Source organism: Mustela erminea, chromosome 10 (assembly GCF_009829155.1).
Source record: "Mustela erminea isolate mMusErm1 chromosome 10, mMusErm1.Pri, whole genome shotgun sequence".
In the NCBI taxonomy this organism is placed as follows: domain Eukaryota; kingdom Metazoa; phylum Chordata; class Mammalia; order Carnivora; family Mustelidae; genus Mustela; species Mustela erminea.
Window position 1 is genome coordinate 101,920,922 of NC_045623.1, and position 16,156 is coordinate 101,937,077.

Consider the following 16,156-nt stretch of genomic DNA (forward strand, 5'->3'; position numbering starts at 1 on the left):
TCGTGTTATATTGTGCTTTAAACCATTATTTCCTGAAAGTTTAAAAACCAGAGAATCAGGAGCTTTTAAAAAGCGGGTTATTTTCCTCCAGCAGCTATGCAGATACGCCTGGTCTTTCAGGCCCCTTCAGGAAAGCAGCTGCCATCCCGGTCCTGTGGCCACCGTCCACAGTGCAGTGGATCAAGGCCTTGGCATCCACATCAGGAGTGCTGGTTGGGGCTTCCCGCTGTCCCAGATGATGTCCCCTGTCATTGCGTCCCCACGTGCTGGAGCTGTGGGGACACGGCCTGCCATCTGCGCTCAGATTATCATCCCAGGGTTGTTCTGTCCACGTGCCAAGTCCCCAGCATTCACACCACCACCAGACATACCTCCAGATAGTCTGACGTTCTTTTCAACCAAAGCCGGGACACACGGGGATAGGTGAAGCATCCAGCGCCTTAGGAAAGGCGGTTTGTGGATTGCAAAACACACCTTGTTCTCCGTGCCCACAACAGTCCTCTGTCTTTTCCACTTGGCAGGAGATCCAGGCTACCTGGTACGAGAAACTGCACGAGTGGGAGGACGCGCTCGTGGCCTACGATAAGAAGATGGACACCAACAAGGACGACCCCGAGCTGATGCTGGGCCGCATGCGCTGCCTTGAGGCCCTGGGGGAGTGGTGAGCGCGGCCTCACTGGGCCTTCGGGATTTGCAGGGCTTCCCCCAGGAACAGTTCTCACCTAAGACACTCATTATTGTTTTACCTGGTGTTTTCCCGATAATCGTCTGCCACTTGGGTGTTTGGGGTTTTCAGGGTTTTGTTTTGTTTTGTTTTGTTTTTTAAAACTTACACTTGTAATGCTCTAGGACAAGACAGGCTCAGGTGAGGCACTAGGGTCTGCACCTGCTCCTTCTGTCTGCCTCTTGCCCAGCGACTGTGAGGACCTCAGGTTCTTACTCTCTAGCCTGTTTTCTCTTTTCTCTATTAGCTTTTGCTCATGGTTTTGGAAAACAAGAACAAATCTCTGCCCCCTTCAGATGCTTCGTCTTTATGGGATGCTGACTACATGCCCAGCACTCTACGAAGCTCCAGAGATTAAAGACAGAAAATAAAGGCTTCCTCCATCGTGAGGTTCATGAGACAAGCACACTGCAGACAGTTATCAAAGCTGGAGAGTACAGTGGCAGCGGTCCGAGCAGACGACTCTGAAAGGCCACCGAGGGAGCAGGATGGCCTTGCTGTTCCTCCCCGGAGGAAGGGCTAAGGCTGGGGACAGCTGAAGGAGATGGGGGGGGTGCCCCAGGTAGAAGCGACAGTAATGCTTAGCTGAGAACACCTGCCGCCGTCTTGGTCTGGGGAGTTTTGGGGGGACCTTGAAGGAAAAATGGCCCCTATTCTGTTTGCTAGCATCTAGTGCAGTTTTTTAAAATAGTTGAAACAAAGTACCATAGTATGGGGGTGAAATATTTTATAGTTTTAAGTAGTGAAAATGCCACACCGCCTCCCCATGTGTAGATTATCCAGACTTTCTCTGAGACATGAGACCGAAGGTCCCCCTGTTTATCCATCCAGCCAGTAATTACTGAGCACTTATTCATGGCCCATTTCCACACCAGGCCCCAAGGACACTGGCAGGGAACAAGGCAGACACCACCCCTGCCTTCCCAGAGCTCAGTGGCCAGACAGCTGAGCTGCTGTGGTGCAGAGTGAATACAGTCGTAAACAGGAAGCGCAGGGGACTGTGGGAAATAGGAAGGGGCCCTCATCCAGGTGTGGAAGGTTTTGGAAGGCTTCCAGGAGGAAGTGATCCCTAACTTGAACCGGTACAGTGAGAAGGAGCGAGCACAGTGTGTTCAGGGTTCGGAAGGGTCAGTATGGCTTGGCGGGTCAGGTGTGATGTGGGAAGGTAGAAGGTGAGGCAGGAGAGGGAGCCAGGGCCCAGACGGTGTGGGGCTTATAGGCCAGGTGAGGAGCTGGGGTACTGACAGGCCATCGAAGGACTCGACTGGTCTGTGGCTGGCTGGTTTGCGTGACACACACAACCCTTCTGGGAGCAAAGTCGGAGAGTGGATTAGAGAGAGACGGGGGAGGCAGAATTGCATAGACCTGTGCCCCCCCAGTTGTATCTGCGTTCGGGACCTCCGTCCCTGAAGGTTTTTTCTTTAGTCTACCTTTTTATATTCACTTTTTATTTTTAAAGCGTTATTTTTTAGAAAAGGTAATGTGCACATGGCACAAAATTCAGTAGTACAAAACAGTGTCAGAACTGTGCAAGTCAAGTCTTCTCCTTGTCCCCTAGCCCCCCAGCCACTGTGACGACCAGGTCCCCATGTGGACTTCTGGCGACGGTCCGCATCTGCGCACCCGTATACCTTATGATGGTAAACTCCACTCACCGTTTGCAGCTTGCTGTCTCACTGAACACGTGTGAGCCACCTTTACATCACAGCCTACAGGTGCTGCCTCTCTGAAGGGCGATGTTACGCTCCATTGGATTAGTCAACCTCAGGCTATTTAAATAGGCAACTTTAGATTTGTTTTGAAATTTGATATCTTGGACAGTTTAAAGAATATTATTGAAAAAAATCAAAGGAAGTCTTCCAAAAAGAACGCTCTCCCACTCCACATTCTTTCTGTACCTAATTATAGATATTCTTTGGTAAACAATTGCTATTTTTATTTCTTAATATAAAGTTGTTACTGTATTCCTAAGATAGAAGATGTAATTGTACTGCATGAAAATTTAATGTCAACGATTTTAGCCTTAGGCATTGGATCACATATATACAGATAATAGTCTAAAATTACTTGAAATTGGCTTGTCTGGCTTAACCATGATGAGGGGGATTCAAGAGCTATTACTTATTTCTGTAATTAGCATTCCACACGCCTTCACCTCCATGAGGAAGCATAGCCTATCCAGTCTGCCTCATTAGTTTGTACAACCAAGGTTTCTGAGTGTGGGTTCTGTTTTTTGACATCCAGCAGGTACCTAAAACTGCACTGTAGCCACTAACCAAGGGCAGCTATTTAAAATTAAATAAAATTAGTAATTCAAGTCACACTAGCCACATTTCGAGTACTCAGTAGCCACATGTGGCTAGCGGTTACCACCGTGGACAGTGCAGATACAGAACATTCCCCTTACCAGTACCATCTAAAGCAGAAGAGTAGTATGTTGAGAATTAACCACATTATTTCAAAAACAATTTTTTTTCCATTTTCAAATTGGTTATCGTACAACCATGTTATTAGGAGAAGGATGAAAGACCAAGGCAAACCATTCCTAAAATTCAACTCTAATCAATTCCTAAACTGTTTTAGTGTCTCCCTGCTGCCCTTGGGTTTACGGGTAAATGTCATAATCTGACATCCGAGTCTTTCTGTGTTGTGACTCCAACCCATACGTATCTCAGCGAACTTGACCTCACAATCCGAACTCTGGCCCAACTTCTCTTGTCCAAACCCCACAGAATTTTTGTCTGCATTTGTTCATTCACTTTCCTGAAGTGCCCACCTCCTCCTCTGCGCCTTTTTCTACCTTTAGACACTGTCCCAACCTTTCAGAGCCCATCTGTACTGTTGCTTCCTCCTTGAGACCTCTCCCAGCCCCTCCCTCACTTTAGGAGTTAGAGATAAGCACTTCTTTCCATGGGTTAAGTAGGGATAGCTTGGGTGTGTTGAAGAGACTTTTCGATGTATCTCTGTCTAATCCCCTGTGACACTCAGGGGAGTTGACTCTGAAGTCTCACGGCCTGCCTGAGGGGTCCCGAGTGCCAGTGATCCGGGTCTCCTGCCGTGGCAGGACTCGGCCCCTCTACCTCTGCTCTCCTGGATGCGTTCCAGTTTCATAATTACCTGTAAAGCGTAAGCGGCTGCTGATGCTGACCAGGGGATTTACAAATGCAGCAGACTGCAAGAGATTATAAAAAGAGATAAAAGAGGCAGAATTCTTTTCCTGATGGTCCGCAGGGTCCTAACCTGGTTGGTTCGGTCAGCTCTCTTGAGTGTGCAATCTGTAAATGGCTTTCACTTCGGGTATATATCGTGAACGTGACTGAGGCCAGTGCTTAGCAGAGACGGGACCTGCAGTGATCAGGGCTTACCAGTGAGCTGAGAACGTACCCATTCCCCGGGAAGCTAACTACAAGAGCTAGCCGCCCACCGCCAGGCCAGCCCCGTGGTGCGCACAGCCACACCTGCTGTCACAGCGAATGTAAGTCCCCTCCCCGCACTGCTCCGGAACATGGCCTCTGGGCCCCGGAGAACAGATTGCTCAGGGGCAAAACCATAGGCAGCCAACCACGGAGGTGTTCCACACAAAAGAATGCTCTCTGAGCTTTTTGCCACTGGCCTAGGTGGGAGAGTCAAAGCCTTGGAGGGTGGGCCTTCTGCCCAGCGTTCCCTGGTGTGCGGTGAGAGGTGTCAGAAAACAGAGCCTGGTGTCGGCCCCACAAATAGTCTCATTGATTTGATTTTGTTTTCTCCCTGCCTCTGAGTGTTAGGATTTAGTATATTCTGCGCTCCTGTTCTGCGTAAGGAGTGCTAATGGGACAGGAACCCACCTCTTTGTGGCCTGGCGGCTCTCACCACAGCCGTGGCCTGAAGGCGGTGCCTGTGTCTCCTTTGGGGGGGGGGGGGTGCTGCTCTCCATTTTGTCTTTTGAGGTCACAGTTAGTGGTGTTTCACACTGAACTCTCTCCCTGCCACTAGATGAAAAGCAAAGCTAAATCCCCAGACCCGTGGCCTAGAACTGGGTGGTCCTGACAGAAGACTAGGGGATGCTGCGTTGCCTATAGCCACCAGCTAACCACATTTGAAATCTAGGGTTGGAAGGACCATTCGGTGATCAGGTGGCTTTCTCCCCTCCATTGAGGAGGGACCCCAGCAAAAACCTGCTGCTGAGCCAGTGGTTCTCAAACTGTGGCCCCCATGCCACAGTAGCAGCATCACCTAGAAACTTGTTAGACACGTATGTTCTTAACCCCACTATAGACCTCCTGAGTCAGAAACTCGGGGTGACCCCCAGCGGTCCATTGGAAGGAGCCTCTAGGGGATTGTGACGCATGGGCAGCGTGAGAACTGCCGCGCCTGGGTGAGCCCTCACGGGGCCAGTGGTGGAAGGTTTCTGGGTGTGGATGGCTTCCAGCCCGCTCCCATCACTGAGCTGCAGTCGTGCACAGGCCGTGAAGGCTGCCCACTTCCTCTTTTTGATCTGAGCTGTGTATTGCACTAGAATGTTGTGTCCCCGACTCTCATGAGCATGCGCCGGAGAGACGGTGAAGTTAGTGACTGCCTTTGCCACGATGCTGGATCACAGCCCTGAGCAGTCATCCTAGATGCGGTCTCCAGGCTGCCTCTCCGTGAGCTCCGCCTGGAGCCCTTCAGTACCAGCGGACTTCGGCGTCTTTGTCACGTGCGGTGCAGCTCCCGTGCCCCACGGCTTCTGAGCTGGGCCACTTGGACCTTGTACCTTTTCTCTAGACTCCACTGCCAAGACCAAGTTAAAACATCCTATAAAAATAAAAAAGTCCTGCAGCATCTCCTTTGGAAAGCAGGAAAGATTAGACCGTCCTAGCTGAGTCTTCAAGCTCACAGGAACACAGGCTCCCATTCTCCCACTGGCCAGGGCTCGTTTCCTTGCATTGAGAAGGGGAACGTGGGAAGGCAACCGCGCCGCAGTCAGCAGGCCATCTTCCCTGAGAGGCCGTCCGCGCTCTCTGTGTATCGAAGTCTGTGGAGCACCATTCCCATCTCCGTATTTCCTTGTCCTGACCCACACTCAACCGTAGTTTTGCAGAATCCAAGCGTGAGCATCCGGACCTCTGGGTGTGACCATGGCTGAGCCTTCTTCCTTCCGTGCTGGCCGATTTCATCTGAGTCTCATCTCAGACTGCAACCATTCGTATACACTTTTTTTTTTTAAGATTTTATTTATTTATTTGACAGACAGAGATTACAAGTAGACAGAGAGGCAGGCAGAGAGAGGAAGGGAAGCAGGCTCCCTGCTGAGCAGAGAGCCCGATGCCGGGCTCGATCCCAGGACCCTGGGATCATGACCTGAGCCGAAAGAAGGCAGAGGCTTTAACCTGCTGAGCCACCCAGGTGCCCCTCGTATCACACTTTCAAGAGCGCGTTCTCCCTCCGGCGTTGAACCCAAAATGAATGTGTCCAGATGTGTGTCTTCAGATTGCTTTCTCTGTAGGCCTGCTGGGGGAAAGAGCCCGTGGTTCCTTGGCATAGGACAGAAGCTATTTAATATTTATGAAGGGGGCCAGATGCTCAGGACATTTCAGATCTCGTAGAATTAGGCACAGTCCGTGTCTCTGGTAAAGTCCCATAGAAACAACAAATCACCAACCACTTCTCCTGTATCTTAGGACCCAGTCAAAAGTGTTTTTTTATTTAAAGTTTCCCAGTTCCAGGCAGGCCCCTGTCATCCAGTCCTTGTGTAGCACCAGCATAAGCCAAGGGGTTGGAGAGGAAGATGAGCAGGTTATGGCGGTGGCTTCTCTTTACCCAACTATATGATTCTTCTCCTTCAGGGGGCAGCTGCACCAGCAGTGCTGTGAAAAGTGGACCCTGGTTAATGATGAGACCCAAGCCAAGATGGCCCGCATGGCTGCCGCAGCTGCCTGGGGCTTAGGTGAGGCCTCCCCCGAGGGCACCCTGGTCAAGGGAGAGAGAGGGAGGCTGGGGGCTCGCATTCGAGAAAGAAGGCACTGTGGCTCCAGGTAGAGACGTCAGGTCCACAAAAGCATCCAGAAATCTGTATCCACCTGTCCCCATTCTACCTGTCCCTTCTACCTGATGACCGTGACTGACTTACTAGATGGAGGTAAAAATGACCCATCCTGGGGAATCCAAGGAAACCAGTGAGCAAGCATCAAAATCGAGATTATTTAGTGAGGTTTGTTTGGTATTTGTTAAATAAATTACTGGTTCATTTTTCTCTCTTTATTTAAATAAAATCTAGAACTAGAAATTTCCAAACTAGTGTCCTGGTTCCACTGTCATTAGCCTCTCTCCATATTTTCTGCTTTGCTTGAGGCCTCCTCCGTTTTTGAGTCTATGTCGTGATCCCATATGGCTGCGGGAGCGCCACCCATCATGTCTGTATCCCTAGCAGGAATTAAGAGAGAGGACAACTTTCTGTCCCCTTTTATTTCTTAACTGTTATTCTAGAACTTTCCTAAAACACAAAAGTGAAGGGAATAGGATAGCAAATCCCCATATGCCCTCACCTTCTCCAACAGTTATAAATATTTTAACAGTATTGGATTTTCCGCTCTCCTCCTTCCTACTCAACACTCCCCCACCTTACTCCGACTCCCTGAGTATTTTAAGGCAGAGACTTCCTTTTAGCCCCCACAGACACGTGTAGGTTTCTGACACCGGGCCCCAGCTGTGAGAGGATTATTGTCCATCCTGGAGATGTTCTCAGTAGGAGGGGAAAGCACCCACAGGCTGCCCCAAGTGAAAGCTTCACCTGTGGAGTCCAGAAGAAGGTTACGTAACCTCCTACCTCCATTCCATCCCTCCTGACTCACAGAGCTTCTATCCTTCCCGTTCATGAGCTCTGGGCTGGATCCAGAACATTTTTCAAAAACAAATTGCTTCCTGAGGAGTCATCATTTGCCATTTGCTTTTGCCCAGAGGCATCGAGAATGAATGAGCCGATGGTCTGGAGTGAAAGGCAGGAAAATGCCTTGTACAATCAGCGGCCCCGCAGTTTGCGGCTAATGAGGCTGCTGTCTTTTCTGCAGATGGCCTTGGAAATGTTGGCATGTGATACATGCTTGCCCCATCAGGGGAAGTGAATATCTCTTCCCGGATGCAGCCATTTCCCCGGTCTGCCCCGACACAGAGACCACCGTGCAGGACCGAGCCCATCTTTCTCTTATGACAGAGCCTCTTAAAATCCCTCCTCCCCCCTGAGGCACAGGTACTGCTGGAATGAGACGGGCAGACTGTTTGTCTAATCCTGCCCCCTGTCTGGGTAACGGCCACTTTCAGTTGTTTAGGGAAAATGTAATTTCCAGCGTACCATTGAACTGTGAGCTGCTTTGCTAATAGGGAAGAAAGCCATTCCATCTCACCTCAGGAAACCTGAGAGTTCTCTGGGTTAATGAGGTGCTACATTAAAGCCTCTTGACTCGGAGGCTTTCTGTCACTCGGTTTCTCCCATCGTTCACAGAACTCCCTGGAGCAGCATTGGAGTCCTGTGTTTGGAAGACAGACGTGGCTTTGTTTGTTAAATTGGCTCGCGCAACCCTGTAGAGTGTAGAGAGTCTCTGTAGGGTTTTGCTACATCAGGCACGAGTTTGTCTTGTTTGAACCCCAAGCTAAATGCAAGTAACAATGACAAGGCCTGTTTGAGATGCTGCCTTAGCCCAGCAAGCTGACGATTTTCTCTCTGTGTGTGTGTGTGTGTGCACGCGCGTGTGCAGGTCAGTGGGACAGCATGGAGGAGTATACCTGCATGATCCCTCGGGACACCCACGATGGCGCGTTCTACAGAGCCGTGCTGGCGCTGCATCAGGACCTCTTCTCCTTGGCACAACAGGTAAAAACTTAGGTGTGCTCAGACCGTCTGGCAAAGAAAAGAGAATTACATGTGCACTGTCAGTTCCTAGGCACACCGTGCCTGCAGAGAGGGGCTAATGTGCATCCGCTCTGCTGTTCCACCCTGTGAGCTCACAGGAGCCTCGGCTGTAGAGCAGAGTACTCAGAAGTCTGCCAGCACAGCCGTCAGGGCCACTCTCTGCTCTGAGAGAGCACTGGGGAGTTCAGGAAGTTAACATTTACATTGTTCTGGAGTGAGCTTCTCGGGTCAACATTGCATGCTTTGATCACTTTCCTAGCATTCTTCGTAGTAAAGAGAAACCATGTGTCTCACCCCAGGAGGGTGGAGACAGCAGCAGCCCCCCCACCCCCCCCGCAGCAGGGGTCAGTCACGGCCTCTTCTAGCTCTGCAGCAGTGCCACACAGGGATGAGCTTCTGGGAGAGCTGGCACTGGGTTTGAGACTCCCGTGCTGGCCTCCAGAATAAAAGAGTGACGTAGTCACATCCTGACAAGCCCTGGACTGTCTGGGATGGGGTGCTCGGGTCAGTGACCTGAGCACCTGAGGGAGGGGGACACAGTCCCCAATCTCAAACATTCAAGAAAGAAAAGCTCCACGTGCAGGGTGTTTAGTGGATGAAACAGAAGACCTATGCCACAGTCCCGCAGGCCTGAGCAGAACTGAGGCCAGGGCTGTCCACGTCGCAGGCACAGAAACCCCCATGGCATGGCAGGTTTGGGAGTTCCTATGCCAGGAGTGGAGGTGTTCCCTCATGAGGACAAGGCACTCAGAAGCCAGTGACGACCGCGTGGGGCTAGTGAGAGTGTGCCCAGTTTAGGTTCACAAATGTGCGCGAGGAAAAGACGAAAGAGAGCAGGTCCGCAGCTGTCCTCTGGAGACCAGGAACGCAGTGCTTCTGCCTCTAAGCCCGCGTGTTCCCTCCCTAGTTACCCGGGATTCGGGGTGGTAAGCTTGAGGTTCCTAGACATTCTGTGTCTTCCGAGAAATCGGATTAACATTCTTATTTAGCCTTACAGTTTGGTAAAAGTTTTGTTCCCTTCTTCGGGGAGCCTTCCTCTTACTTCCTAGAATTTAAGTAAAATGAATGACCTCCAGCTAGCTGGCAAGCCTGAAAAAAAAAACAGCCCCAGCCCCGGCCCAAGCCCCAAGCCCACAGCTCAGTTCTGTGGTTTTCTTTTTCTCTTCTAGTGCATTGACAAAGCCAGAGACCTGCTAGATGCTGAGTTAACCGCTATGGCAGGAGAGAGCTACAGTCGGGCATATGGGGTGAGTGTCGAACGTTCTGCACGGGGTCGTTTTAGAGGCTCATTCCAGTTCTTTTTTCAGCATGGCCGAGTGAGGACTCCCTGGCTGCTGGGAACATGCCTATGTATTCTGAGCAGATACCCTGTCACCAGAAGGAATGACTGAAATGAATCCCGGCTTTTGGATTTTTCGTGCGGTATTAAGTGGGAATGTGATTTGCTTCCATCAGGCCATGGTCTCTTGCCACATGCTCTCTGAGCTGGAGGAGGTCATCCAGTACAAGCTTGTCCCCGAGCGACGGGAGATCATCCGCCAGATCTGGTGGGAGAGACTGCAGGTAAGGCTGCTAGAAAGCCGGGGGTAGCCCGCCCGCCCTCCGCCCCCACTCTCGCTCAGCACATGCTCCCTGCCTCCCCGCAGAGGCTGGGGTGGCGTTCGCTGCAAAGCACTCAGGCTGTGCGCCTCAGCCCTTCGCTGTGAGCCGGTGACCGGTTATGCGGCCTCCTCTTACCCTTCTCTAGTAACACAAGAAAATGTCTGCAGTAAATGACGCTTACAGCCAGCCTGTTGAGAACCGTAACCTCAGAATCAGTGGTTCTCAGCTTCAGCTGCCCGATAGGATGACCTGCCTGGATTTTTAAAATCTGGATCCACAGGCCACTTCCCAGACCAAATAAAACAGAATTTCTGGGGATAGACCCAGGCTCTATCTCTTCAGCTGCCCCAGATGCTTCCAGTATGTGGCCGACACAGAACCACTGTTCCAAATGCACTTGTTGGCCGCCTGCATCGGCTTCTCAAACAGGTGTTGCCTAATGTTTCAGTCGACTAACCCCTGCCGTTTACAGTCCCTCCCGTCACAGACATGCACAGCCTCTCTTCAGCCGAAGTTTCCCTCACGGAGAAACTTCTCCAAGTCCTCCATCAGTGTTTTCCTTGTACATTCTGATCATTTGAGCATGAGGCGCGGTCAGTTCCAGGTCTGGGAGTCCGCAGTCTTAAGTGTTCTTGGAAAGGACAGTTCTCTCATTCCTTGAGTCGCTAGGAGGGCAAGTTCATTTGCAAAGGAGAGAAAGCCCTCGCTGCTCCAGAAGCCGCTTGTCACCTGTGCATCATAATCAGTGTCCTTGGTTTTACACTGTTCCTCTTGGCCCATCCACATCTACTTCCAAATTCTGTCTCCGGGCCAGTCAGGGTCTGTGGTTCCAGGCCCCTCAGTAGGCTGTGACAAGACCTTTTCACTGCAGGCTCCGTTCCTGTCTGGGAAGCTCAGGGCACATTCCACTGGCAAGGAAAGATCAGCAGGCAAAGGGCGTGTGTGAATGTAGTCGTTTGTGCTCTGAAGTAAGCACATGCGATTCTTTCATATGTTTTATTAGCAATTATGAAATGCCCAGTGAATGTTTTGATGGAAAATTGTCAGTTGGACACCAGAAAAGAATTACACAAAGCAAGCATTTCCCACCTGACTTGTACACACACACACACACACACACACACACACACACACACCACCTTTTTTTTAAGTGCCCGTAATGGGTTGAAGAGTTTCCAAATCAGAGATCTGATTAGTCTTCTGCCATTCTAACAAGGGAGGCTTTATCCAAATAGAGGCCCAGAGGGGAGTGGAATAAACACGTGAAACCCGTGTTTAACTTCACCATCTCCAAGACACTGTCAGCATCTCAGGCCTTTGTGACTTTCCCACCTTAAGACAACAAGATGCTTTTTGGCTTACAAGGAGCTGGATTATTTCAGCATCTGGAAGAAACTAGCAGATGGTGGGAAGATCCCAAAACAGTCACTCAATGTACTTTTTCCTGTTTTCATAACTTTCCTAATCGCTGTTGTCACACTTAATGGGATGGAAAGATATGGTCCAAGACCTGAAAATAAAGCATTAAGTTTGTGGTATGAACTTGGCTCTCGTAGGTGGCTTACTGTCCAAGTGCTCCATGAGCCACCTCTATTGGAGAATGGCCATTTTGTGGTCAAGTCACTGAAGCTGAAATCCCCTGCCAGAGTCTCCCCTGGGGCAATTTGAGGGGTCAGCCTGACTTGCCTTAGGTTCTTAATTCAGGCTCCCACTGGATCCTCTCATATTTAAAAGCCTGCAGCCATTGTTGCTAGACGGTCAGACTCACCTCCGTGAAGGACGGCTCCTTTAGTTCCATTTGTCTCTCAAAGGGTCAGATTTGCCCACAGAGGGACAAGCCCTGCTCCCCGGGTGGCTTGTCTCTGAGTCTGACTTCTTAGAGCGAAGGTGGAGAAGAGGTCCACTTACCCTCAGAAGTCTTCGATAGAAAATTACTTATCCCTTTTAATAACATCGAATTCCCTTTATTTTTTAATTAAAAAGAATTTATATGTATGAGTGAATGAGGCACTTTTCCTTCTATATGCAGTTTTTGATCAGAGACCAGTGAAAATAAAGCAGAAGGAATCTTGGCTAGTCTTCGTGCAGGTTTAGGCGTTAATAACTTCAAGACTGACGATGCCACTCCTCACAGGCAGCGTCGTTTAAGAATTTACTTAAACTTCACTTCTCTTATGCTTAATTCATCTTCCAAATTTTGAATGATCCATTTTTTCTAGAGATTTTATTTTTAAGTAATCTCTATAGCCAACATGGGGCTCGAACTCAACTCTGAGATCAGAAGTCCATGTCCCACTGACTGAGCCCCAGAGAAGCTGAAGCAAAAAAAATACAAAGTTAAAAATGCATTATTGGGGCACCTGGTGACTCAGTTAAGTGTCTGCCTTTGGTGCAAGTCCTGATCCCGGTGTGTCAGGGTCAAACCCCACATCAGGCTCCCTGCTCAGCCAGGAGTCTGTTCTCCCTCTGCCTCTCAACCCACTCGTGCTCACTCTCTCACTCCCTCAAATAAATAAAAGCTGTATCAAAAAAAGAAGACTGGCTTTTTTAAAAAAAATGCATTATTGGGGCACCTGGGTGGCTCGGTGGGTTAAGCCGCTGCCTTCGGCTCAGGTCATGATCCCAGGGTCCTGGGATCGGGCCCCGCATCGGGCTCTCTGCTCAGCAGGGAGCCTGCTTCCTCCTCTCTCTCTGCCTGCCTCTCTGCCTGCTTGTGATCTCTCTCTGTCAAATAAATAAATAAAATCTTTAAAAAAAAATGCATTATTTATACTCCAGAAAAGAAATTTAAAAGGTTTAATTCATGTCGGCCTCATCACAGCCCTATGAAGTTGGTACTATCTTTACCTCATTTTAGCGGTTAAGTAACGTGTGCAGCGTCCCACATATGGAAGGTGGCAGGGCCAGGACTCGAGCACCAGACCTGTTACTCTCCTGACCCTTGGATTTGAGAGGTTCCTAAGAAGTGTTTTTCTTCACAGCACCCGTCTCTTGAGAAAGCTGAGGTTGTAAAAATGAATTTCTTTGTTGGTTCGAGGCAAGTCTTTCTGTTGCTTGTTGGGGGTTAAAGCTATAGCAGAGGACATGCCTGATTCTCCCTCCCGAATGTTCCAGGGCTGCCAGCGCATCGTGGAGGACTGGCAGAAGATCCTGATGGTGCGGTCACTTGTGGTCAGCCCTCACGAGGACATGAGGACCTGGCTCAAGTATGCCAGCCTGTGTGGGAAGAGCGGCAGGCTGGTGAGTGACCCCCGCACAGGGTGTGGTGGGAGGCTGGGGACGGAACTGCGCTCCTGGCCCCGCCCTGTTTATAACCCGGCCTGTCTTGTTTTTAAGGCCCTTGCTCATAAAACCTTAGTGTTGCTCCTGGGAGTGGATCCGTCTCGGCAACTGGACCATCCTCTGCCAACAGTTCACCCTCAGGTGACCTACGCCTACATGAAAAACATGTGGAAGAGCGCTCGCAAGGTCTGTATCCAAACCCACGCGGCGGCAGACCGCGCGTCCCGAGCGCCCACTACCCGGCCTCTCGCCGCCTCGGGGCCCAAAAGGGAGCAGCACCCAAAGCGCCATGTTGGGTTTTGCTCCTGTTAGGAAGCTGTTTGGCCCGATTTCCAGAGTGAATTGTATCCGAGGGCCTCCTGGATGCCATTGATGGAACTGCTGCGTGAGGTCACGGTTGTATTTCTTAGCAGAGTATGCAGGGAACGTAGAAAGGGCACGATATCTGCCCCCCTCTCCCCCCGCCTCCCAAGAAAAGGTGGGCTGTTCAGTACCCAAAAGGCAGCATATTTGTGAAAACACAGACTGGACATTTCACAAGACCACTTTGGTTTTTCCAACTTCTCGTCTCCTTCCCAGTCATCAGCTGGGATCCAGAAGCAGCAACACCCAGAGTGTCAGGCTGCATCCAGTAGGGAGCGTCTACTTGGAGCCGGCATAGAATTCCTCTTCCTTTGTTTACAGACAGGTCCTCCCTGGACAAGGAAATAGCTGTGGCTCCCAGGGGGCGGGGGTGTGGGGGGGAGATGTTGGTTTTATTTTTTGAAATGATCTCCCTGGATGGTGGTGATGATTAACAAAACGCTGGCCCTGGAGGCAAAATCAGCACCTGCTCTGGCTCCTTGTGCCGCTGACCAAACAGAGGGAGTGTCCTAGCCCTCCTGTCCCCACTGTGGCCTGCGGTGAGGCCTGCCAGGAGGAAGGAGCGCGGAGCCACCCGTGCAGCCGAGGCTGTAGAAGGCACGCCGAAGGAAACCCGGGACAGAGTCTCCAGATTGACTTCTTTCTGGGTGGCTGACTCTGGGACTGCAAAAGCGTCCCACAGTGGGATCGGGAACCCTGCACCCCAGCGCTGGGTTTTCAACAGGGGTTCACTTTAGTAGGAATGGCCAAACTCCGTTGCCCACGTGCATCGTTTGGGGTCTTGTTTTCTTTTTGTTGTTTTTGGGAGTTTGGTTTGGTCTGGTTGTAAGTCTCTGCAAACTTCCCGGGCCAGAGCACTTCTCATTCAAAGTCCAACCTTCCTCCAGGCAAATGAGAAAAACAGAAGGTGCTGGATCTGAGCTTGGTCTGGTTTCCTTCCTGGGTACAGAGTCCAAGTGTTTGAAAGTCCTGCCGAAGGCAGGCAGCAAGGGCCTCTTGGCTAATGTCTCAACCAGGGAGTGGCTCCTTTCAACAAATGACCACAGCCCAACCTCTCTACACATTACCGCCTCTTCTCAGAGCCCAGCCTCCGATGGGAAGCCATGAAACGACAGGCGTTAGAAATCCAGAAACCTCTTTGAAGTCAGGTGCTTGGACTTCAAGCCCAGACCTAGGGCTGTCGCATCTTCACAGGTGCTCAGAGAACCAGCTACGTAATAATCGCACTACTGAGCAAGCCCCTTTTCCTCTCTGAACTTGACTTTCCTCCACTACAGACAATTCGGTAAGCCTTGTATCCTGCCTTGAGTAAGGCAGGTAAGAGAGTTTGAGAAAAGCAGAGCCTGCTCTGCAGGAAGGCGTCAGGCCCAAGGGGAATGTCCCATGTTTTCCTAGACAAGCCACTTCCCACAATCTAGAGACAGGCTAGTCTTTCCGTGAAACCTCACCAAGCTGAGGACATGGGTCTTGCTCGCCAACCGGGCGTACGACGCACAGCTGAAACTCTGTGCCCAAGAGAAACCCTTCCTCTGATCGCCCAGTCCTTCATCTATAAGAGAGAAACAATCCATTTTTCCCTCCTCACTTCCCAGAGGTGGAGAAAAGAGTGTATTTTAGAAGAACACTTTGAATTCCTTCAAAATAAGTGGTCTCCACCCCGTGCAGTAGAAGGATATCGATTCTCCGGTGCTGGATAGATTTACTTAATACTGAGCTTCAAATCCGAACTACTATGCAGCACTCCCTGGTTTGGGCGGTTTATTTTTTGTTCAGCGCTTGGCTGAGTCTCCTGAAAGGAAAGTAAGCTGTGTGCCTGGACTGGCCGCGACGCGGAGCGTGTGGGCTCCGAGCAGCCTTGGCATCCCAGCTCCTGCTTCACTCGGTCCTCACATGCTTGACGGGCACCCGCTCCGCACAGCGGCTTACCGGTCGCCCTTCTCGGGCTGGATCTTTCCAGTGCTGTCTCTCCCTTCTTCCTTTCCTTCTTAATCAGCTGTAAGTCTGGTCAGTGCAGTTCCCGTAGAGGAAAAAACTACAGAAACATGTATCACTTCTCAGGGGCGGGCTGCTAATGTAGTTCATTTTTCAAAGCCAGAGTGAGTAATGGAACCCCGTGAAGGCAGCTGTCTGGGTGGGGGGGTGGGGGGACAGGTGTCTTGTTAACTGTCAGAACAGCTGCCTGTCGCCCTGTCCCCGTGTGCGGATTAGCTGCCTGACGAATTGTTAGTCTCATCATGCTGGCTCTGGGGTGAGCCATGTCTGTTGATGCTAATTAATTCCTTATGTTGAAACGTGTCTGAGGTTGGTTCTGGCCTCCAAGC

General features: G+C 50.6%; 1 protein-coding gene across 2 annotated transcripts in view; it reads left to right on the forward strand.

The window, feature by feature from the left end:
* Nucleotides 1-16,156, forward strand: part of MTOR (mechanistic target of rapamycin kinase) — a 127,194-nt gene that overhangs the window by 87,685 nt on the left and 23,353 nt on the right. For both annotated transcript variants that reach the window (XM_032360634.1, XM_032360633.1), the window contains exons 30-36: nt 522-661; nt 6,529-6,629; nt 8,434-8,549; nt 9,758-9,835; nt 10,044-10,151; nt 13,305-13,430; nt 13,527-13,658. In XM_032360634.1, coding sequence (XP_032216525.1) covers nt 522-661; nt 6,529-6,629; nt 8,434-8,549; nt 9,758-9,835; nt 10,044-10,151; nt 13,305-13,430; nt 13,527-13,658 — 801 coding nt within the window. The remainder of the gene's footprint in view (nt 1-521; nt 662-6,528; nt 6,630-8,433; nt 8,550-9,757; nt 9,836-10,043; nt 10,152-13,304; nt 13,431-13,526; nt 13,659-16,156) is intronic.